Source organism: Suillus fuscotomentosus (assembly GCF_016647785.1).
Source record: "Suillus fuscotomentosus strain FC203 chromosome Unknown F5891scaffold_11, whole genome shotgun sequence".
NCBI lineage: Eukaryota > Fungi > Basidiomycota > Agaricomycetes > Boletales > Suillaceae > Suillus > Suillus fuscotomentosus.
Genome location: NW_024539523.1, coordinates 891,637 through 913,714, shown reverse-complemented (window position 1 = coordinate 913,714; position 22,078 = coordinate 891,637). Strand labels below are relative to the sequence as shown.

The window sequence follows — 22,078 nt, the reverse complement described above, 5'->3', positions numbered from 1 at the left end:
GATGTTCGCATAGCAGGGTAGTAATAGGAAAACCAGCCCTTGGTCAGGTTGTGCCAGCCAGATGAATCATCGAGGGGCACACTGAGCGCTCACGTCGGTGCAATGTGGATTTGCAGGAGCACAGGATGCTCAAAGCTCTTACGCATCATGATAGCTTCAAGGCTCATTCCTGAATGTGTGGCAGTCTCAGGGCAACGCTGAGGCACGACACCAGCACTCATGTCATTGGTGCAACAGATCTAAACATTACGTTCGAGTGAGTCATTCGTTTGTTCACTCGTCGTTCCATTCAAAGTTGACATAGATACGCACCAGTGAAACCTCCTCGCAGTGCACATTAGCCGACTCCCTTTACTGACTACACTGTCCAAGCCGTGTCATCTCGTGAGCATGATGCTCAGCAGTCAGGCTCCCGTCAGGTTTTCGACGTCGACGGCTGTTTAATCAATGGGGATAATCCAGACGGTCAGGGGAGTGCCAATGACTGCATAATGATCGGCAAACGTCTGTGCACAAACTCACTGTCGGTCTTTGGGTGAAAGCTGACAAAGGTCTAGCCATGGGACCAACCGGAATCACTCCTCTCCACCACTGGATCAGCTTTGATGAGTTCAAGGCAAGATACTATTGGACACGATGCAATAAAACAGTTTGGGGTATAACTTGTCGTTTCAAGCGGGATCCAACGACACTGCAATGGGACCCAATGCCAGTCCAGTTTGGATATCTAGCTTTTCAAATGGCAATCGAAAAGTGTCTACGTATTACGTGGGTGCCACCGGGAAAATACGTCATTCGATTGGCAAGATGTCATATCAAGATTTGACTGCCTGCTTGGGCCACTCCTCCAGACCATCGCGTTCCGAGACTTACGAAACCGCTTTCTGGCTGTTGGCCTTCTGGTAATTATAACGCGGCCCATTTCCCTTTCTATATCATAGAACCGGCCAATGTTGCTGTACTATGGGCCAGCAGCCTTGCTGTGGTATGGAGCGGCCAACATGCTGTACCATGGACTTGCCATACACCGCCTCACTGGCTGCTCGTTTTCTAGAACTACAAGCCTTTCAATACTTAATATAATCGTTAGGACACTATCAAACACCGACTGCTATCTAACACCCCTGGTCACACATCCAATGCCGAACAGAAATGTCATCCCAGGTCCCATTCCGATTGCTCATTCTGCTATGCGGGAGGATCTATCGTCAGAGATCCAGTATGCCAGCATTTCTGATTGGATTCATCAGACCTGACATTTTGCAGAGAACTTTCGACTATCACAAGAGTACATTCCTCTTGATAATTATGAGCTGCTGGCGGCGGCACTTGGCGGACCACTCAATCTAATGCAAGTGTCCTTTGAGTGTCAAGCGAGACTGTGTCCTCACCTCCCAGTTTTTCACAGGAATGCGTTGTTGCCATCATTTGTAGAAGTCTATATTGACAACGGTGCTACGGGTGTGCATTACCGTGGTGGTATAAGGTGTGTGTCCCGACACATGCACGATTAGTCTGTGTGACGACAATGCTAGTGATATACTGCCTATTCAAAATCATTTCCCTGATGCTATCATTAACTCGAGGTAATTGTTTTGCATACTGTTTGCCCTATGGCTCATACTTTCTCTGATTGATTTTGCAGTCCGCGGGGCGCAATAAGAACATCACCATTTCACGAGCATATGTACCCACCTTATCATGGGCCGAGCGGTATGCCCTGGGAGCATACCACCACAATTCTCGGTACAGGCTCTTCTGGCTTCGAGTCGGTGCCCCGTGACCTGAGCAGTCATGCCGCCCTTCGAGTTCATCATCCTTTGTTGCCTCCAGGGCTGCCTTCCACTGTACAACCCGTTTTTTCTTCTTCAGTGTCATCTGGTAGCAATGTTGTTGCCCCTTTGAGACACCAGCCAGACTCATTTGGCGTTGGTGCTACCACACCTGAATTTCACCCCGCAGATCGCCGAATTTCTCATCCTGTGAGATACGTAACTCCATTGGCTCAAGGGCATCAAGTGGAGCATCCAGGTTCGTATGGCTTCGAGTCGGCACTGGATGACGTGAAGGGTCATGGTGTTCTTCAAGTTCATTATCCTTCGTTGTCTCCAGAGCGGCCCTGGAGCATGCAGCCTATTTCTATTCCTTCAGCGTCATCCAGTACTGCTGCCACCCCTCCTTTCAACGCCCAGCCACCTTTCCTCGGTGGCGGCGTGGCCTTACCTCAAATCCCCTCTGCAGATTACCAAGTCTTCGATAATTCGGGGTACGAAATTCAATCGACCCACAGACATCACATCCAGCAGCCTGGTGGCCCTCGGGCTTACATGGTCGATGGTCTTTTGATTGACGAAGAATACCTCATGGATGGAAACGGTGGCTACATAAACGTCCATGCATGCAGTCGTGAAGGGCCTCCCTGTGGTCTCTGGGTTAAAGCGGACAAACGCTCTATCATGCACCATGGACAACGGTGGCACGGGGACGCCCGAGGTGGCGGAGAAAATAAGAAAACCACTTGCCCGTGGTCAGGCTGTGACAGCCAGATGCTAGCGAATGGCATCCCACGGCATATTTTGAGCGCTCACTTTGGTGTAGTGTGGATTTGCACGGGCACAGGATGTTTAAAACCTTTTGGGCGTCACGATAGCTTCAAGGCCCATTCTCGGAAATGTGGTAGTCTTGGAGCAATCGTGCAGTACGACGCCAGCACCCGTGTCATCGATACAACAAATGTTTCGAGACATCACGATTGAGCGAGTTAATATCACTCTTCCCAGCTGTTGATTGAATGTACTTACTACTTTCGCAGAAAAAATGGAGAGAACATGGCGGTAGATCGTCTTCTCTCTCACGCTTTCCATCGTTATTACGTAACATTTCGTCTACCTTGGTTTCTTGCTGCACAAGGCACTGTCCCATGATCAAGAAAGTTGAGGTTTACAAGAAAATTCGATCCGAAAAGCCGAACAAAGAGTACAGGTTGGAGTATTTATTAGTTGTTCGGTTTGAAAAAATGTTGTTTCAACCGCCCAAAACTATTCTTAATCCACAGCCAGCGGTCAAAAGGCGGGGAAATGAATGCAGGTGGCATGCATGGTCCTGTATGTGCTCATGAACTACGGTACAGAGATAGATGGCCAATCCCAGACAGCTGAACGATATCAGGCCTGCGAGGGATATTGGCTATTCTGCTGTGCCTGAGCCATGGTCCTCTGCTGTGAAAAAACGCACCATCATCAAAGGCTCGTCCAATCATTGGACAAAGTTTGCTCACCTGCATTAACCGAACGGCCTGGTCTATTTGATCCTGTGTAAATTGACTATTGGCAAGAGTGGGTACCACTGGGTAATAATGAGCCTGCCGTGAAACGGTGTTTCCGGGCATCTGAGGAGGCTGCATGGGTAGTTGCGGTTGCGCGGAGGGTGGTCGGGGAGAAGCAGCGTTGGATGGCGTGCCTATGTTACGCGGAGGAGTTGCTTGCGGTGCTACGCCAGGCGATGATGTTGCAGCGCGCGACTGATATGGGGGTGACAGATGGGCACCAGTAGGAAGTCCGTTAATGGTAGGAGTAGGGCTAGCTTGTACGGGCGCTTGGGCTTGGGCTTGAGCTTGGGCCTGTGCGGCTGCAGCGATAGCACGAGCTTGAGCTTGGGCGGCTTGAACTTGCAACAAGTGTTGAGGGGACATACGAGCCCCTGCAGCGGCCGCTGATGCCATTGGTGTTGGCATTCTCTGCTGCTGAGAAATATTGACCTGCGCCACGGGTTGATTCCGTATTTGCGGGACAGCTTGTGCGGGCTGGGCTGCTGGTCTCGGTGTCCCATTTGGTTGCTGTTGCTGGGCTGCTGCTGCTACTGCCGATGCTGCCGCCGCCGCCTGGGGTTGCTAGCGACTCGCCGTCAGAATAGTGTTTGTAAATAAGTAAGATGACAACACATACACCAGCTGCGGCTGCGGCGGCTTGCAGCCTTGGGTCGCGTTGCATCATTGCCTGACGAGTAAGTTCCTCGTGGCGACGTCGCGCAAGAAGTAGTTCCTGTTGCTCCCTCGACTCTTTCTCATACTTCATGCGACTAAGTTCAGCTGGTGTCAGTTTAGGCATTTTCTGATACTGCCCATGTGTATCATGAACATTGGATGCCTTTCGCTGATTCACTTATGAATTGATACGAACCAGTAAGCGCTGGAGAACTGCAAGTAACAAATATAGCTCACTGGACGCTTTTTGTGCTGCTTCGCGCTTCTTCGCAGCTTTGCGCATCGTCTCATACATAAATGTATGTCTCCGCCGTTTTTTGGTGTCAGACGTCAAGCCGGCTCCGGGACTTTGGTTCTGTGTAACCGACATACTAGCTAATCGCTTGACACCTCTCGTGGTCATCTGTCCTTGAGCTGAGGATGATGCTGGCGGCGGAGTGCGCTCTGTGTTGACAGGGGAGTTAACGTCAGGATGGACCCTGTGTCCGCTACCGAAGCGACTGCTCCAACGCTCGAAGCATTCCCAAGGAGTTCGTTTATCGGTGGAGATAGTGACGCGCGAGGAGTTGAATGAATCCGCAACTAGCAGCCAGTTATTGGGATATCTCTCCACATGGGTTTTGAGAAGGGAATCTTCATCTGAGCTCCAAAGATGCTCCGAACGCTTCTTGCCGTCTTTCGATGGCAGTCCAAGGGAGCTGACTGCAGATGGTCTACTGCCCTCAAAAAGGTCTACAAATAATATTCAGCACCACTGTCATTTTCTCACGGCGACCTTACCTGAGACAGTATCATCTACTGTCTTCCCAATTGCGCTATCGAAATCCACAGCCACTGCTGCTTCTTCAGCAAACATCCATTCCCCGTTCACCCAATGCCTAGCAGGTTGCAAAGGTCCAAGAAGCGTCGGCTTGGAGTGCATGAAGCGACCCAACGGTGCCATCTTTGTAAACCCAGCATCCTCAACACGCCTATTGTCCTCTCCCGACTTCTTATCCTTCTTCTTGCCCTCGTTCGAGCCAGAGACAACATCTGGCATGCCGAGCGGTTGAAGGTCGGGGAAGATGTCCGACAGATCAGGGATGGGCAGCGATGGCTCAATCCCAGAGTCGTCTGTGGTCAGATCAGAGAGTGCTTTGGCAAGGACAAGGTCGTCCCCATCCAGGAAAAGCTTTCGCTCATCCGAGTATGCGATCTGCTCTCTGAGCGGTGCATACAGACTCGCCTTGGAGGCTTTGGATGATGATTCTGCGGGAGCAGCATCATGCTGCGTATTTTGCTGCGAGGCAAGATTGGGGTCTGTCGAATGCGCCTTGAGACCAGTCTGATCATCGCTTTCGATCTTGGCTTGATTTTCCTGCTGCATGTCCACATTCATCACACTTGAATCCTGCAGAGCTGACGGATCATCAACATCCTCAACTTTGGGCTGAACATGGTCGGGGCCTGGAGTCTGGTGCTGACTACTGTCCGTGGACTCGTTAGATCCCGTTCCATCCAGTGCTTCTTCTAAAGCGTTGCGCGACTCTAGAGCGTCTGCGATATCCCTTTGCTCCGCCTCTCCCTCCTCCTCATCACCATCGGACTCGTCTGCCATAGGGGTATACCCATTGTGCTCCGTAGGCCGTGTGTCCATGTCTACATCTTCCGTAGAGGCATTTTGAGAAGACCTGGGTCGCTTCCATAAAACACATATGCCAAGCCTAACCCTCTCCTCGCGACTCTCCGCATCATGCCACTCCAGTACAGCAGTCGACAGGTTAAACGCGAGAACATATTTCCAGCGTCGCTCCTCCCGAAAATCAACGCGCATCCATTTCTGACCAGAACGTGAGCCAGATGCACCACAAGAATAACAGAGATCATGCCATTTCATCCATAAGATAGTCCCAGTGGGTCTTGGTCACACCTCCGAGATTCTTTTGTCTTTTGGGCTGCCTATAACTCCACTTTGCGACATTTTCGAGGCTTTCGACGCGTTCAAGGGTGCGCGTGAGCCTTACCTCGGCAATGGCAACCTACATACTTATAAGTACTTCATCTGGGACAGATTAATGTCACCTACACCCCAGTCACGCGTGCTCAGGCACTTGGTGGCACGAGAAACCTTCTTCCAGATAGGGTTTGCACGTATGGTTGCACCCCACTTGGTCAGGCCCATGGGTGTCCATTCATCCTTGATTTTGCCGTCTGCTTTGTCGCGTTCCTTGTCTCGCTTTTTCTGTTTGTAAGACTTACCCTTGCGGAGATATTCAGGAGGCAATGATTTGATCGGAGGTAGACTGTAGGCGGGGTTAAAATGGTGATGATGATGTTGTTGATTTTGGAATCGCGGCGCATCTACAGGTGTTGAGATAGCAGAGGGCGTCTCCTCAGGCGGCTCGCTCTCGGCTTCATCAAAGCTGAATGCTGGATCAGTCACTGGTGATGTGGGGGTGGGAATGAGGAGGGAAGGCTGAATAGATGCGACGTCCACAGTAGTATAGACTATAGTGCGAGGAGTCATTTTCGGGACAGGCGAAGACGATGGAAGGACGAGATCAGGCGAGGGTTCTCTAGCTTCCTCCGTGGATACGTCCATTCTTTCCTCCAAGTCGACGAGTACTTCCTGTATTTCACTTACCTCGTCGAGGGCGGCATTTGTAGGTTGAGGGGAATGTGGCGAGAATGTACGAGACTTAGAGCGAGACGTACGGCGGGTCAGGGATTGACTGCGACGACTGACCGATCGCTGAGATGGCGACCGCGAAAAGGCTACGAGATTCAGTTCATCTGGCTCATCGTCTGGTATCGGGCGTTTGCATGACAAAGGAGTGGCGCGGGGAGGTGACCCATCTGGTATCGATGTAGCCAAGGGGTCATCGGATTCTGGAACTTGAAGTAATAGAGATGAATCAGAGCGAGGTGAAGCGGGAGGCTCTGACATGGGGGAATCTACATCGATGACATCTGGCAGGTCTATTGGTTTGAATTCATCGGCAGTTGGAGATGATGAAGCGGCACACAGTTCGCTCGGTAGAATATTTGACACCATGCCCGATTCGGGACTGATGGTGATGAGCACGTTAACGAAGGAAATTGGTGAATAAATGCCACGAACTTTTCGTCGAGATCGTATTTATCTAACCAATCCTGAAGTCCAACTTCGTCCTCATCGTCGAACATGGATATGGAGCCTGCGTTTTTTCGTCTCCTCATCATACGATACATTTCGCGAAGGAGTTCATTTCTGCGTTGAGATATTACTCTACACATATACTAGCGTGAATATCATGTGTTGGTATCGGGTATAGTGCACTCACTCGAGCTGTGCCACACGTTCCTCCACAAGAGCTTCAATTGCCAGCGATGGCATACCACAGAGAGAGGACTGTCTACCACTCTAACTTCCAAACACAGTTACGTAAATTGCGGGCAGAAATCGGTTCAAATATGAAAGTCCTAAGTGATGTCTGCTGGGATAAGTTCAGGATGTGTCTCAGAGTGTGATTTCTTCAGTGAATCCTCTGGCGTCAATATGATGATCTGGGGAAGCGAGAACGAAAGTCAACGAGAGGAGGGTCAAGAACTCCCACGAATTGAATACCGTGTCATCATTTGGGATTAATAAATCGGCTCACAGTTTGCTCACCGTCGTACGTTTGTCGACCATCCTCACGATGCGGCCTGCTCGTCAAGCATTGAGCCTTGCTCGTTCTTTGTCGCGAGCTCAGCGTAGAGGTTTGTCTGTTTCACTTCTGCCGAAACCCATAAGTAACTGTTCTTCTCAGCTCTGCACCAGACGAAGGTCCGGTATGCTATCACCAACCTGGAGATGCCAGCCATGTCACCGACTATGACAGAAGGCGGCATTTCCTCATGGAAGAAGAGGGAAGGCGAGTCTTTCTCCGCGGGAGACGTCCTACTGGAAATTGTATGAACTTCACGTGTTTCCGTTCGCACACGAACCTCATATACTCAACAGGAAACAGACAAGGCAACCATTGATGTTGAGGCACAGGAAGATGGTATCTTGGGTAAAATTATCGTTTGTCTCATCACTCCACAGCAATAACAACAAGTACTAACTGTCATACAGGCCCAAGACGGTAGCAAGAACGTCCAAGTTGGTAAAGTTATTGCACTCCTTGCTGAGGAAGGAGATGATATCTCGAACCTCGAGGCACCCAAGGAGGAGTCCAAGCCAGCACCTTCTCCCCAACCCGAGACTCAGGCAGCTGCACCCCCACCTCCGGCACCGGCACCTCAACCTACGGCTTCCAAAGTGTCGCACCACCCAAAGCACTCGAAGCACTTACTGCCATCAGTGATACGCCTCTTGATTGAGGGCAACGTTGCTGATGCAGAAGCTATCCCGGGCACAGGTGTTCGCGGCATGCTTACGAAGGGCGATGTACTTGCATACCTGGGGAAAGCGTCGAGTCCAACAGGAACATTCAAGGAAGCGAAGAAAGAGGTTTCAGAGCCGAAAAGGGTTGAAGAAGTTAAGGTATGCCGCATTGCGCAAGCTTGATCTCACAATTGTTTATATCTTGCTCAGCCATTGGACGGTGCTGCCATCCGCCAACTTATCGTCTCTGGCCTGGCCGCCAAAATGAAGCTTGCACCTAGTGAGCCATCCTTCTGTAAATCATGTTGTAACGCATTTGACACCCTGGCTAGCACCTACAACACCAGCAACCTTTGATGACATTATCGCCGACTACCTTCCTCCTTCACCCTCTTCACCGAAGGCTGCGCCAATACCCATCTCATCAATGAAGGTACAAGACAGCTCTGCCAAGTACTTCGATGGGTTACTCTAATTGTTATATTGTCGTACTTGTTGCGTAGACGTTACTTAGATTTCTGGGCTATTGATACTTCTTTCGAAACACCAATGAGTACACGCGAAATTTGCCACAGGTAACACGCTGTCTATGTAAGATTCTTGAAGCACTGGTCCAGCCGAGGTACAGATCATAACGCCCTACCTCCTTTTGCGTTGGGAAAATCCGATAGCTCGCTAACCTCGAGGGACACCAGCCGGGCACGCGTTTTACTGAGCGACGTCGTCGTCCAAAGCAAGACACTGGTCTGATCAGCCTCAGCCTTCGGAATAAATGAAAACCATCTCACTCGAAACTCGATGAAAGAATCTGACATCCCACCTCGTGGTCTTGGCACGGGCACTAAGAACTGCAAACTCAACAAACCCTCCTGCTCGAGGCGAAGAGAGGTCTTTGTTGAGTTCTGCAAAGCTCGCAGTGTGCGTGATATATGTGCAAATCGATAGCTAATATCGAGCATCTCAGTGTTTTCTAGGTTCATACAGCACAACGAATAACAGTACCTGAAACTGACACTACGCGAACATTCGAATGTTTCTAGGACCTCTCTGTCGTTTGGATAGTCCATCTGCAGTAGATTGGAACCTGGACCCTGTGCAAAGTTAGAAACTCACCTCGGTGCTGCCGAATGCTCCCGTTCCCTGTATTCGAAAGAGGGGTTTGGCGGGAATGCCTCTGTGCGCGCTCTGTACATATGCTACAGGATTGGCAATCAACGTTATTTTTTCACAAGATGGATCAAGTTCTGAAAGGGCATCGCGGAGCCAGAATGATGACTAGTCACCGTGTGAGCTGCGTCATAAGCTCGATGTCCGTTAAACAGACCTTGAAAATGATCTTGAGGGCACTAAAGAAGGTATAAGGCATAATGAAGGAGTATTCGAGGAAGTACTCAACGTCTGCTCAGCATCAAATGGGAGCTCCAAGTTCGGCTCAGAATCGAAAGTCGATATCTCGCATGTCGTCGTGGGCCCTGATGAGTCTTCCGCACTGCAACATATCTGTACAATCGATCATGACAAGAGGTCTGAAGCTTACAGAACAAGCGTCAAGGGGTGTCCGGGTCCGGCATATGTGAGACGCATGCTTGTCCGCTTCTCGTTACCGCCGAAGTGCTGATCGATACGATTGGCATTAGGACGCCGTGTATCGTCGCCCCTCTCGTCATCTGAGGCATCATCGGCTCGCCGCCACTGCTTGTGCTTCGAGCCTGTACTGCTTGAGGAAGACATGTTCGCGGTTCCAAAAATGTTCAGGCATTCAAGTAAGGTGTTCAAAGGGATTTCAAATGATGTGGCATGTCGATCAAAATCAGGTGCAGACAACTGAGAGGGAGCGGCCTGTAGATTATCGACGTCGAATGCCCACTCGTCAAAATGGTCCGCATAGACGTATGACGTCGCTGTGGACCATTATACAGATGTTTGTGGGACCAAACGAATACGTACCTAGCAGTGTTCGCGCTTCCTCGACAGTGACAGTTATCCCACTGCCGGCTGTAAACCTCATAGATGCTCGCTTGAACTATAGTTTGCCCTAATTAATGACAATTCAAAGCAGTGCGCTCACGTTCGAAAAACCAATTCCGCGTAGAAGGGAGGCGAAGTATCGAACATCGTGTACAGATGCTGTTAAAAGCTGAAGCTCTGCTCAGCTAGGAGCACGCTCCAGGGGATGGATGTCGTACAGGTTTGGCCTTATCTGGTTGACTTGGCTGGGACATCAATTGCGACATTTTTCTGCTCTCCTTTGGTAGGCTAGACAAAGGAACCAGGTGGTCAATCACAAGTCAGGTGATCTAATTGAGTCACGCTGCAGACTCCCGGCCGCTCTCGGCACCTATGCAATAGTTTGATTGACTTCCCGCAGCGTTTAGAGCGTTGTTCTAAATCTCAACTTATATGTTATAGTAGAGTCCTCGTGCCATCATCAAACCTCAGTGTTTTGCAAGTCTGCATGTCAAAAAAAACGAACTTCTAAAGAACTTCGAAGGGGCCCGGGGTAACTATCCCCCTCCTGGATTCCAATGGTGTTCAAATTATGTTCTAAACACCTCTCAGACTTCGTGAGTATATTGTAATCGTCGCTTACATACCTTCTGATACATCAACACTATACATTAGAATCTACAACTAGATATCTACAATTGGTCTGCGGCAGTTTCAAAAGCATTTCTAGATTGCGACGGGTGGACCAAAATCTAGGATTCTAAATGCTACCTCGGGAAGTCACCCATTATCGCATCTCTAGCACTCACACTGATGAACTATTTCAGAATGGCCCGTTCACATGTCAGGTTATCAGCCTCTATTGTGTATGACTATGAAGTGAAAGCCAAGGGACGACACCATTCTGCACGTCAGGCACTACTGTGGCAATTGAGACATTCCCTTTTCGTATGTTCACACATCCAATAATGGCTTGTGGTTACGTCTCAACGATCATTCTAGTTTTGAGGCTACCTAGCTGGTTTCCCGGTGCCACATTCAAGCGAGCGTCAGTGAAATGTCTGAACGCAGCCCATGATGTGAAGGAGTTACCCTTTCAATATGTCAAGGAGAAGATGGTACGTCACCTCATCCATGTTGGTGCGGTGAACTGACGAATGGCATGCAGTCCACTGGCAACATGGCACCATGCTTTGTGACTGAGACCTTGAACAGGGCGAGGCTTTCTGTTGAGGATGACAACGTCATTACAACTGCAGTCAAGGAAGCTGCTTCTATTGCGTTTGCAGGTACCTGGGCTACAGAACTCCCTCTCTTGATACTCATCTTATTTTTTATCTTTAGGGGGGGTTGAAACGGTACGCATTACATTTGTTTGTGCTTGGCGTGGTGATCATTTTGCCATCGGCTCAGACTACCTCCACGTTACTTGTGTTCCTTCTTGCTATGGTGCTCCATCCAGAAGCACAAGCCAAAGCGCACGCGGAAATTGACCGTGTCGTTGGCAAAGATAGACTCCCCAGTTTCGACGATAAGCCTGCGTTGCCTTACGTGGAGGGTATTTTGCGTGAAACACTCAGGTGGCACCCTGTATTTCCGTTGGGTCCGTCCACTATAATGCCAATTTTGTGCTTTTTCTGATGGAGTACCAAGGCGTTCCTAGCGCAACAACGACTAGTGACATCTATAAAGGTTATTTCATCCCCAAAGGTTGGTATCATACTGTTCTAGCGAAGGTCGCTAATGACCCAGATTATCAGGGGTTATTGTGTTTAAAAATACATGGAAAGCTTGCAATATTTTCATACTGAATTCGCTCGAAATGACCAATGGTTTAGGGCGATGACACATAATAAAACGAAGTACCCCAGTCCTGATGAATTCAAGCCCGAACGATTTCTCCATGATGATGGGTCCTTCACCAACGACAGGATGCCTTTAGGCTTTGGCTGGGGTCGCCGGGCGTGGTGAGCATATGTTTAGTGCTTCTTCACTCTCCACTGAAAGCTGCTTGTAAGTGTGGGACGACATGTCGCAGACGCGTCACTCTGGATCGCGACGGCAAGCTTCCTGGCTGCTTTTTCGGCCCACAAGGCTCTTGATGATCATGGCATGGACATCCCAGTCATTCCAAAGTTCACCACTGGGGCCGCTGTGTTTGTAAAATCTCATTTGTCCTTGAGACTAGTTCGCTGATCTTTTGTTGCTTCAGTCATCCCGAGGAATTTCCCTACTGCATTGTCCAGCGATTCCCGTGTACATCTGAGACACTAACGCACTTAACTGGCTTAGGTACGTTTGTCACCATTATCTCGGACTTCTGGCAGACTAACACGTGGTAACAGAGCAATCGTGATCATGGTATGTAGGGTATCTATATTATGTGCAGTAGCCCATGGAGATAGCTTTCTACTTTGAATATGCAACACTCGTCCATTCATTCAAACATATAGTACAATTACGAGGCAGGACTTCTGCATCACCACCCTCGAGTTCTATTGGACATTGATGTGAATTTCTGAAACCAAAACGATATGGCGATCAACAATCAGTGAAGCGTCGCTATCCGCACCATCAAATGTCTTACTCGGACCTGCAAGGCCAGGCACACGCAACACACTGCGTGAAATAGTGTCGTACTTCGGTAGGTCCTCACCTTTTGACGTGTTCTAGGCCTACATGGACTATCCTAACACACAGTTGAGACCCTCGAGGGGATTTCCTCGAGGTGGCTCATGTGTCATGTGCTACCTTTGCAAGCAAATGCGCCGACTCTTGCCACAGAGAACCAATACAAATCTGTATACGTGGTCAGTTACATCGAGTCTGCTAATGTACTACTGACGGGATATCCACACGCAGATCTAGTACCAGTAGCAGGAGCTTTTATTGGAGCCAAATTTGATGACACTGTATAGGTTTGATGATCTCGTCACTCACATAATCGCATAAATTGACGAATTCCTAGCATGCAGGCGCTTGCAGTCCATCTTACACACATTCCACTGAGAGTAATTATATGTATAACGAGTATAGACCTAAGCTTTGAGCTGAGCACGCAAGTTCTGCTCCAAGGGACCTCTAGCACGAATAAACTGTACATAAGCTCCATCCCTGTACAACAAAGTTGTCAATCTAAAAATTCCCCAGACAACCTGGGATAATACGTACTGTACCACTCTCTTCTCGTCCTTGAGCTTCATGTAGTCCTCGCGGGCCACATTCGTGAAGCCCCACTTCTTCGAGACAATGATTTTCTGACGGCCGGGGAACTTGTACCGTGCACGGCGGAGAGCCTCTTGGATGACAGCAGCATTGGATTCTTTGCAACGGATAGAGAGGATGATCTGGCCGATGTTGACACGGGCGACAGTGCCGTAGGGCTTACCCCAAGCACCACGCATACCGGTTTGCAGCCTGCACCAAAAATCTAAGACTCGCACCAAGAATTCAAAACCAAGTCACAAACCGATCAGCACCAGCACAACTCAACATCTTGTTAATACGGATAACGTGGAATGGGTGCACACGGACGCGCATGTGGAACGAATCCTTGCCAGATGTCTTGGTGACATACTTGTTGGCGCAAATACGAGCTGCTTCGAGAGCCTCAGAGCTCAGCTGCTCATACTCATCGGAGACAAGATGACAGCAGAAGGGGAACTCGTCGACGGAGGCACGTTTACGACCAAGGTCAAAAATCCTGATCTATGGAGAGTGAGATTTAGAACGACGGGTCGTGGGTGAACAAACTTTAGGATCAGGGACACCACGGTTGTACCGTGATTTGGGGTAGGGCTTGTTCTTGCAGTAACGGTAGCAGCGGGCGGGACGACGACCCATTGTTGTTGTAATCTGAAGAAGTTGAAATCAGTACCTAGTGCCTGTTATTACAGAATCACATCCAAAGCAATCCGACAGCATCCACCCTGACCACTCGAAGTCCACAGCTCCTTGCGATTCGAATCACATCCAGCCAGCCATGCTCAGACCAAGATGCGGAACAGCAAAACTTACATGCTACACGGGGGTCTTGACGGTGAGTGAGAAGGTGCGGTAGTGCTAGACGAGCTCGTCCGCTAAATCTTAGATAATCAAGCTGACTTTGAACTACCTAACTTAGTTACTAAGAAGATTTATAATATGAGGTTGGTAAACAGGTTTGTCACCCAAAGGCAATGTCTCTAATTTTATAGTGAGCTACACCATCCGTGTTTTACGTCTACATGATGAATGATCATCCTGTCAGTTTCGCAACGTCAGACCTGCGGCGTGCCGTACGGACATAGTTTAATCCAAAAGAAAACTTGGGGAGCCCGAGTCAGTTCGTGATGTAGACTGGCGGGCAAGGTGACATGATTCACATGAAGCCTCCCCTTCACTTGTTAAGCACCCTCCAGTGCAAATTGGCGAATGCTGTGGCAAAGAATGTCCCTACGGCTTGAGCGTGCTGAATCTTCTTGGCGAAACGCAAGGCATATTGGGTGGATACTTGCGATCGGTTGAACAATGTTAACACTCGAGCTTTTCGTCGCTGACATGAAGCCTACATGTACAGGTTGCGTCGGAGAGGCATCGAGTACAAAGTTAGTCGTTGGGACGGCATCTCACGAGTTTTTTTTTTCATCTCTAATATGTCGGAATTGAACTCGGGCCCCGAGACCAGGCCAAGGTGAGCCCTGCAAGCTCAAACCACGCGTGTTGGGGCTGTGAAAAGTGTCAGCGCTGTACGCCACAGCCGCTCCGGGTGTATGCAGAACCGCCATACCCACATCATGTCCTCAGGTAGAATGGTCAGGCCGATGCATTTTCCGTTTCGAGCTTGTCGATATGGATCAAGCCCTGACATGAACGTTTTTGTACAGATTATCTAATTCTTCTGCCGTTGACCAGGTGGATTGAGGAATTCTATAAAATGATTTGGGCCACGATTATAGGCCAGTGTTGGGTACAGTCTGTTTGAGGTGCTTCAAGTTTACCCGTTCTCATCAGTTTGTGCAACCGCTCTCACTCTCTCCCGACAAGCCGAGACTAGGTTTCTCCACTCGTCACTTGACGAACATGGGGTCCACGTATATATATACAACCGTCACTGTCAATTGCCCTAGCTCAGGATGTCGTCTGGATCTGAGCCTCGAATGCCTTATACGGCCCCTCATCAGGACAAGGAGGGCTCACAGACATTGGAAGGATCCCATTCCGCAAAGGACTCTGATCTCTTCTCACACCCGCACGAGTTTCCCGAAGGTGGTCTGGCTGCTTGGATGACAATTTTTGGAGCGTAAGCAGCTCCAATCCGGGTGGTAAAAGCTGGGCCTTACTTGATCTACTTAGATTTCTTGCACAGTTATGCGGGATTGGGTGAGTCTGGTGCCACCTGTGATTGACGAAGAATGGCTCTTGACTGAAGGCTGAAGTTATACCATGTCATTTGGTGTCTACCAAGGTATTTCTGTATATGAAAATGAGAATGGGACATGATACTTATTACTTTCCAGACTTCTATACCCAGCATTACCTCACAAACGAGACATCGTCTGCCATATCGTGAGTTTCCACTTGTGTCTTCATGATGTGTATGTTCAAGGTCCTTTAAAGATGGATCGGGAGCCTGAACACGTTTCTAGTCACTGCTGTGGGCCTTGCATCAGGTCCACTATATGACCGAGGATATTTGTGGGTGTAATTTTGTTGGAAGTTTTCCAGGATACTCAGCAAACTTACCTTAGCTACCACCTCATAATTGCTGGATCGCTTCTGCAAAGTTTCTCTCTCTTCATGTTGTCTTTGTCAAAACCCGATCAGTACTATCAGGTAACATCTCCTAAATTTACGACCTTTTTTTCTGATTAAGTGTAGATATTCCTTACTCAAGGTTTAGGCATGGGTATCGCGTCGGGGCTCGTGTATGTCCCGACCATCACTATTGTTTCGCATTACTTCCAACGGAAACGCACACTGGCTATGACATTCGTCGCTTCGGGCTCATCGCTGGGTGCTGTCATCCATCCGATTATGCTCAATAACCTCCTGAATGGTCGTCTTGGTTTTGGAAATGGCGTCCGCGCAAGCGCAGGGTTTGTCAGCGTGCTCCTTTTGATTGCATGTCTATGCATGCGAACTCGTCTTGATCCGCCGGTAACACCAGCGAACTATATTGTGGCAGCCAAAAAATGCATTGGTGATGCACCATTTATTTGCATGATAGTAGGGTGAGACCTCAACACAACTTCTCTCAAAATCCTTCAAATGACTGTCCTGCAGGGGCTTTTTTTTTCAGACTGGCTTCTACTACCCATTGTTCTTCATTCAACTCGATTCCATCAAACACGGTCTCAGTGTCACCTTCTCGTTTTACTCTGTGGGATCAGCGCTATGCCAGTTATTTGCCTACTGACAACATGACCAGTTAGTGATTTTAAATGTGTCCAATTGCGTGGCACGAGTCACGTCAGGTTTCATCGCGACGTTCACGGGAGTGCCAAACTTGGTCATAGTTGCGACGATTTCGGCCGGTGTGCTCAATTTTGGCATGATTGGATTGAGTAGCCTGGCCAGCGCCGTTGTACTTAGTATGATGTATGGCTATTTTGCAGGGCTATGTAAGTGGTCTTCTTTTCCACTAGGTGAAAATTTATTGATGTATTCATTGATGATGCAGACATTGCAATGATGGCTCCGCTTGTGGCTACTTTAACGCCCGACCTCTCTGAGCTTGGGTGAGTGATAGTCTAAATCCAGATGTAGGAACCATCTAATTCAGATTGTAGCGCGCGGATGGGCATCTGTTTCTTCATTAGCGGCACGTAGTATCAGCCACGCTTCTACATCATTTAAATCTCACATGTAATCACTCTGCAGGATTCGGAGGCTTGATCGGTAGGCGCATTTGTGCCATTTCTTGCCTCTAATTCTAATTCTGATTCTTCAACAGGAACACCCATATCTGGCGCTCTGCTGACATCGAATTATACCTGGTGGATACCCGCTGTGTTCTCCGGGGTGAGTTGACTATGGTTACTATTTTTTCCGGAATTCACGTCAACTCGACAACAGGTCGTTTCAGTGACTGGTGGTATAATGTATACGGTCATGCGGTTTATATTTGTCAGAAGGCAGATAAAAGAAAAGCATAATGCTCAACTCGAGATAATAGATATTGTAAGCTGATTCCTGAAGGAGTTGTGATTTAATTTGTGTACCTATATCTCGCTCGTTGCATTGTTCTTCCCCGAGCTGATCTATGGGTTTTACATGGATGCTGGTGAGCTCTGGTGAGCTCTGACGAATGATGTTTGTACAAGCTCTACGGCCGCATCTCGATCGCTACGTTTGAAGAAAAGCTTGCGCTCTGTGAATGGTGCCATTGGATCGCGTTGACGTGGGGTCACCACTATCGTTTTCTCCAGATACATCTGCGTCTTTCTCTTGTGCGATGCTGCCAATGGCCCGATGCCGTATTAGTGTTAGTAGAGTCGACCATGCTTCATCATCCACTTGTTCGAGGGGCGCAAAAATGTAAGCACTGTTACGGCTTTTACGTGTGATCGCATTGTTGTCAGAGTATGAGACGTGGGTCCCGGTCAAGTGTCTAACATAAAAGGGTTTGCTATTTTACATGCATATGAATTCCTTCTGCTGTACGTTGTAGAATGTAATAATCTAACATATATAAGCACGAATAGCCGCCGGCTCGGTGTCAATTGTGACTGCGCCTTTCTCTTGCCAATTCAATGAGAAAATTTTGGAATCTCTACCTGGTGATTACTGTGAGTAATGAATGATAATGCAAATATTGAATGAGAACTGAAAAATGCCAAGATTGCTATCTAAGTTCAGACATTTCAAAAGAAGCGGACCACCAAACTACTTAGCCACGCTTACTGTACCCGGAATGCCTTCCCATCGACTGAATCACAAAATAAACTGTATATTGTTAGTGCAATGCACGCCGACACGACAAGCGGAGTTCAATGGTTGGAATACGAACCAATACATATATATATTGCATCGTAATATTCTCTCCCCTCAGTCTGTTCCATCACGACTGAGGGTGAGCTCTCTTGTTGGTTCGAGTCCTACCTAGATACTGACAAGCGCTCTCGCTAGACTGACATTGTATCTAGGTATACTATAATCTTAGTCTGTTCCATCACGACTGAGGACTGACGTTGTATCTAGCTTTAATAGGTTATGAGCCCTGCTCGCTCGTAATAAACGAGGAGCGGAACCATCTAGATAACAGCGGGTCGACTACTGTTCTTGAACCATCAAACACGACGCCCGCATCATCAGGCTATACTGTCATAATGATGCAACAAAACAGGCTAACTAGCATATTTTGATGATGCATCAACTATGATAGCGAGCAGTGGTGCATCACAATGCATCAGCCTCCAACCCTATTGGGAATGTGATGCATCACTGATGCATCATCCTCCCGCACCAAATTGGGCTGCACCCAGCATCCGTTCGCTGGCATTATACCCTGGTACCTTGCTTCCCTTGTCTGTACCTTGCTTACCTATGCTGTACCTTGCTTACCTACACTAGATCCAGGCATCCGTCTGGCCATCCGGCTATCTAACTCATTTTTGGGAGGCCTCTTACCTTTCCAGTCTTCACTGAAGCTTGCGCTCAAGTCAAATACGTGCATGACGTCATTTTTCAAAATTTTATCACCAAGTCCAGCTCCATCTCTCCTGACACTTCAGCGCTTCAGCCGTGGCGAGCTGCGATATATTGATGTGTCTGGGCAAAACGGAACTTTCGACATATCTCGCCTTCATACCTGCAGTGGCCGGTTTGAGTCTCGTGGGCTGTAAACGTTTGGAGGGGGTATTGTCATCTTATTGGTCTTGAGGCCGACTTGCAAGTATCTATGGAAGCACGCATAGTGTTTGGATGCAGGAACATTGTACGACAAGAAACATTCAATTAAATCACTAATACTGACATGGATGCTCGCAACAAGATATGTAGATAAGACACTATTTACTGATTATGTATGCCGAGCGCGCCTAGGATGTAATCATATCAGTGCGATGCAACTTGAAGCACATAAAGGACCGACTTACTTCATTGGCCCGCCAATATCGTTGTCACGTTCTCTTGCATTGAAGGGTTTGCGCACTCGGCGATGCCCATCTGGGAGTGGTTGGATTTCATCTGCCGAGGAAGTGGGCACGGTCAGTTGTGAACGTTGTTGTGTGCGCCTTCCATGATGACGCTGAGATCCAGCTTGGACTGATGAAGTTGGTGCCGCGCTGGCACCATCAGATTCATTGGGTGTTACCATATTTTCAACATCGGCACAAGGAGCCGGAGGGATTACGACTTGAGAATATTGGGCAGATGATGCATCATCAGTGGGAGGAGCCGGAGGGATAACGACTTGCGAATATTGGGCAGATGATGCATCATCAGCGGGAGGAGCCGGAGGGATAACGACTTCGGGATATTGAGTAGATGATGTATCATGGGCGTGAGGAGCCGGAGGGATAGAGACTTGGGGATATTGGATGCAAGCCGGAGGGATAAAGACTTGGGGATATTGGATGCATGGTGTATCATCAGCGCGAGGAGCCAGAGGGATAAAGACTTCAGGATATTGTGTAGATGATGCGTCATCAGTGCGAGGAGCTGGAGGGATAAAGACTTCAGGATATGGGTTGGATTGAAGGGGGGGGGCGTCGGGGAGAGCATCCAAGATGCTGATATTGAAATCCGGGTCATTGATGAGAGCAGTAAACACCTCGTGGTCAAACACAGGTAGGTTGGGAGGGTTGTTGAACGAAGCCAAGTGGGAATCACTCGGGAGCTGAGAACCAGATGATGCGTCACCTAAGATTTGCGCACATGGAAGTGATGCATCAGTTGATGCTATGGCGGCGCCAAAATCGTCTTCGATGGATGACTCAGACTGAGGAGTCATCCGGTACATGCCCGCAGTGTTGATTCGATGGGCGCTGTTTGGCAGGAGATCATCCAAGTCCTCTTCTTCCACATCATGACCACCATGCTCACTGCCACTCGTTGTTGCCCACTCCTCGTCTGAACCATCATGCAAGTCTGATGATGAATCTTCTGCCTCCTCAGCGTCTGAGTCTTGAGGCAGTGTCGACTCAAATGCTAGTGAAAAGGTCAGTGTATGCTTTTGAACTGACACTTATATTGACGTACCGAGAGCGTCTTTGACGAAGGCTAGAAACGCAGCCTGCATCACATCAAAATTGGCGTAAGTCTGATCAAACTGTGCCCCACTCTCAAGTTCACCAATGTGATAGCTTCATAATATTAGGTAAGCGCACTTCCTCATCAACTTGATCACGCATCACTCACTTGAACACAGACACCTCTCCAGTGCTAGGATCCTTCCCTCCCATAAGGATCGTGAACTTCCACCCACCCGTGGCGTATGCAAGGTACTTAAGGATCCGATCAAGCATAGGACCAAGCTCACGGATAGCCCTGCAGTTTTTAAATGTGCTTGAGAATACAACCATGTGATCAACGACAGAAGTACGTACTTTATCTTGGTTGCGTCGTTAATTTTTGGCATCTTCCCCGACTTCTGGCGTAGACGTGCTTTCGCATGCTTTGCCTTTGCCTTCTGGTAACGCCTTTCAACCTTATTCTTGACGTCCTCGCATTCTTCAGAGTACAAACGGCGCGTGACCTCACGGCGCTTATTCAGCTTTGGCCCGCGGTCAGTAACATTCTGTACTCTGATTTCGGCGTCTGCAGTGTCCTTGACTTTTTCTCCATAGTATTCGTAGGAGTAAATGTCTATTTTTTGCGGTGCGCGGGTCCCCTTAAGTTCCACACCACCAGCTAACACAGTGTCGAACTTCAAAGCTCCTTTAACACCACTCGTGCGGCCCAGGCGAGCAGGGTTTTTCCGCCAACGGTACCATGTAGTTAGTTGCTAATCAAAATGAGTTGGTACGTGTGTTTCGCATACTCACAGATGGTAGTGCTTACCTGTTCACGACTTTCCACAGCGTCTGCCAGATCCTTCACTTGATCTGGCGTAAGGATGTGGTCAGCAGGCAAGTCACCAAAGAGGGCCCTTCGCTCTGGCCATTTCTCGAAAAACGATTTGTTGACTTTTTTCCAGAACTCCTCGTATTTCTTGTCTGCGGCGTGCATGCGAAATTCTCCCAACATGGAGGTGAGAAATTCCTCTTGCTCGTTGCTTGTCCATTTTTTTTTCCGAGGCATCTATTACTGAGATCAGTAGGAGCAGAGGGACAGCATCCTGGCACATACAGCGGTCAGACCTGAGGGATGGGGTGATAATTTCAGTACGTAGTGAGTTAGGGAGGGATGTTTTTCTTCGTCTTCGTCCTTTGAATATCATAGAGCCCATTTCGATGGACCGAATCGCTGGACCGAATCGCTGGACCGAATCGCTGGACCGAATCGCTGGACCGAATCGCTGGACCGAATCGCTGGACCGAATCGCTAGACCAAATCACCGCCCTCACTACCAGTCACTCTTTTTTGACGTTTTGAATCTAATTTAATTCAGAGAATCCTTGTTTCTCAGATGCGACATCTACATTACCATCTCCGGGAGACTCGCAAAATGATACTATGTATAGTACAATGATATTTTCAACCTTGATATCTACAATCTCTCTGTACATAGTGTTTGTAAAAATAAAGGCATTGATCTGTATCGTCGTGAAATATATAAAACTCGCGACCACCAGTGATCACTGGGTGAAAAAAATGCATGGTCCATACCTTCACATGTAATGTTCTGAAAAAGATCAGCCCGACCCATAGCACGCTGTAGGAAGACAAGGCGGACC

The 22,078-nt window shown here is 48.6% G+C and overlaps 8 protein-coding genes across 8 annotated transcripts; 4 read left to right on the top strand and 4 right to left on the bottom strand.

Moving 5' to 3' along the window:
- Positions 1 to 2,390: 2,390 nt before the first annotated feature.
- On the top strand, positions 2,391 to 2,675 carry F5891DRAFT_926693 (uncharacterized protein; the record flags this gene model as incomplete). Its single annotated transcript, XM_041373886.1, has 1 exon — positions 2,391 to 2,675. A coding segment is annotated over one exon (285 nt), but the record flags the coding sequence as incomplete, so codon positions are not given.
- Positions 2,676 to 2,960: 285 nt separating this feature from the next.
- F5891DRAFT_65087 (uncharacterized protein) lies at positions 2,961 to 7,461 on the bottom strand. The gene is made up of 9 exons (XM_041372648.1): positions 7,285 to 7,461; positions 7,083 to 7,229; positions 6,048 to 7,029; positions 5,851 to 6,000; positions 4,763 to 5,801; positions 4,220 to 4,714; positions 3,945 to 4,159; positions 3,278 to 3,889; positions 2,961 to 3,218 (listed from the first exon to the last, which is right to left on the bottom strand). Exons 1-9 carry the CDS (start codon positions 7,335 to 7,337, stop codon positions 3,165 to 3,167), a joined length of 3,747 nt encoding a protein of 1,248 aa, XP_041229628.1. The 5' UTR covers positions 7,338 to 7,461; the 3' UTR covers positions 2,961 to 3,164.
- A 180-nt stretch (positions 7,462 to 7,641) lies between these two features.
- Positions 7,642 to 8,787, top strand: F5891DRAFT_1126947 (pyruvate dehydrogenase X component; the record flags this gene model as incomplete). Its single annotated transcript, XM_041364137.1, has 6 exons — positions 7,642 to 7,702; positions 7,753 to 7,895; positions 7,947 to 8,009; positions 8,061 to 8,471; positions 8,523 to 8,592; positions 8,645 to 8,787. 6 exons carry the CDS (start codon positions 7,642 to 7,644, stop codon positions 8,785 to 8,787), a joined length of 891 nt encoding a protein of 296 aa, XP_041229627.1.
- Positions 8,788 to 9,020: 233 nt separating this feature from the next.
- Positions 9,021 to 10,546, bottom strand: F5891DRAFT_1126946 (Rad1/Rec1/Rad17; the record flags this gene model as incomplete). Its single annotated transcript, XM_041364136.1, has 10 exons — positions 9,021 to 9,053; positions 9,101 to 9,271; positions 9,326 to 9,379; positions 9,426 to 9,587; positions 9,637 to 9,658; positions 9,709 to 9,801; positions 9,850 to 10,213; positions 10,260 to 10,329; positions 10,381 to 10,449; positions 10,499 to 10,546. 10 exons carry the CDS (start codon positions 10,544 to 10,546, stop codon positions 9,021 to 9,023), a joined length of 1,086 nt encoding a protein of 361 aa, XP_041229626.1.
- A 681-nt stretch (positions 10,547 to 11,227) lies between these two features.
- On the top strand, positions 11,228 to 12,615 carry F5891DRAFT_1185003 (cytochrome P450; the record flags this gene model as incomplete). Its single annotated transcript, XM_041366506.1, has 9 exons — positions 11,228 to 11,377; positions 11,428 to 11,548; positions 11,604 to 11,617; positions 11,673 to 11,862; positions 11,913 to 12,027; positions 12,098 to 12,226; positions 12,278 to 12,415; positions 12,472 to 12,551; positions 12,605 to 12,615. The coding sequence occupies 9 exons, from the start codon at positions 11,228 to 11,230 to the stop codon at positions 12,613 to 12,615; spliced, it is 948 nt and encodes a 315-aa protein (XP_041229625.1).
- A 394-nt stretch (positions 12,616 to 13,009) lies between these two features.
- Positions 13,010 to 14,411, bottom strand: F5891DRAFT_1016398 (ribosomal protein L10e/L16). Its single transcript, XM_041360935.1, has 6 exons — positions 14,277 to 14,411; positions 14,013 to 14,114; positions 13,729 to 13,967; positions 13,431 to 13,676; positions 13,122 to 13,373; positions 13,010 to 13,069 (listed from the first exon to the last, which is right to left on the bottom strand). Exons 2-5 carry the CDS (start codon positions 14,100 to 14,102, stop codon positions 13,298 to 13,300), a joined length of 651 nt encoding a protein of 216 aa, XP_041229624.1. The 5' UTR covers positions 14,103 to 14,114; positions 14,277 to 14,411; the 3' UTR covers positions 13,010 to 13,069; positions 13,122 to 13,297.
- Positions 14,412 to 15,260: 849 nt separating this feature from the next.
- On the top strand, positions 15,261 to 17,264 carry F5891DRAFT_1209036 (major facilitator superfamily domain-containing protein; the record flags this gene model as incomplete). Its single annotated transcript, XM_041369125.1, has 12 exons — positions 15,261 to 15,540; positions 15,594 to 15,620; positions 15,677 to 15,705; positions 15,758 to 15,806; positions 15,858 to 15,935; positions 15,989 to 16,073; positions 16,119 to 16,471; positions 16,524 to 16,620; positions 16,669 to 16,861; positions 16,921 to 16,978; positions 17,030 to 17,046; positions 17,143 to 17,264. Coding segments are annotated over exons 1-12 (1,275 nt in total), but the record flags the coding sequence as incomplete, so codon positions are not given.
- A 1,890-nt stretch (positions 17,265 to 19,154) lies between these two features.
- Positions 19,155 to 21,428, bottom strand: F5891DRAFT_1276182 (uncharacterized protein; the record flags this gene model as incomplete). Its single annotated transcript, XM_041370226.1, has 6 exons — positions 19,155 to 19,277; positions 19,335 to 20,390; positions 20,442 to 20,545; positions 20,601 to 20,729; positions 20,789 to 21,186; positions 21,243 to 21,428. 6 exons carry the CDS (start codon positions 21,426 to 21,428, stop codon positions 19,261 to 19,263), a joined length of 1,890 nt encoding a protein of 629 aa, XP_041229622.1. The 3' UTR covers positions 19,155 to 19,260.
- Positions 21,429 to 22,078: the final 650 nt, after the last annotated feature.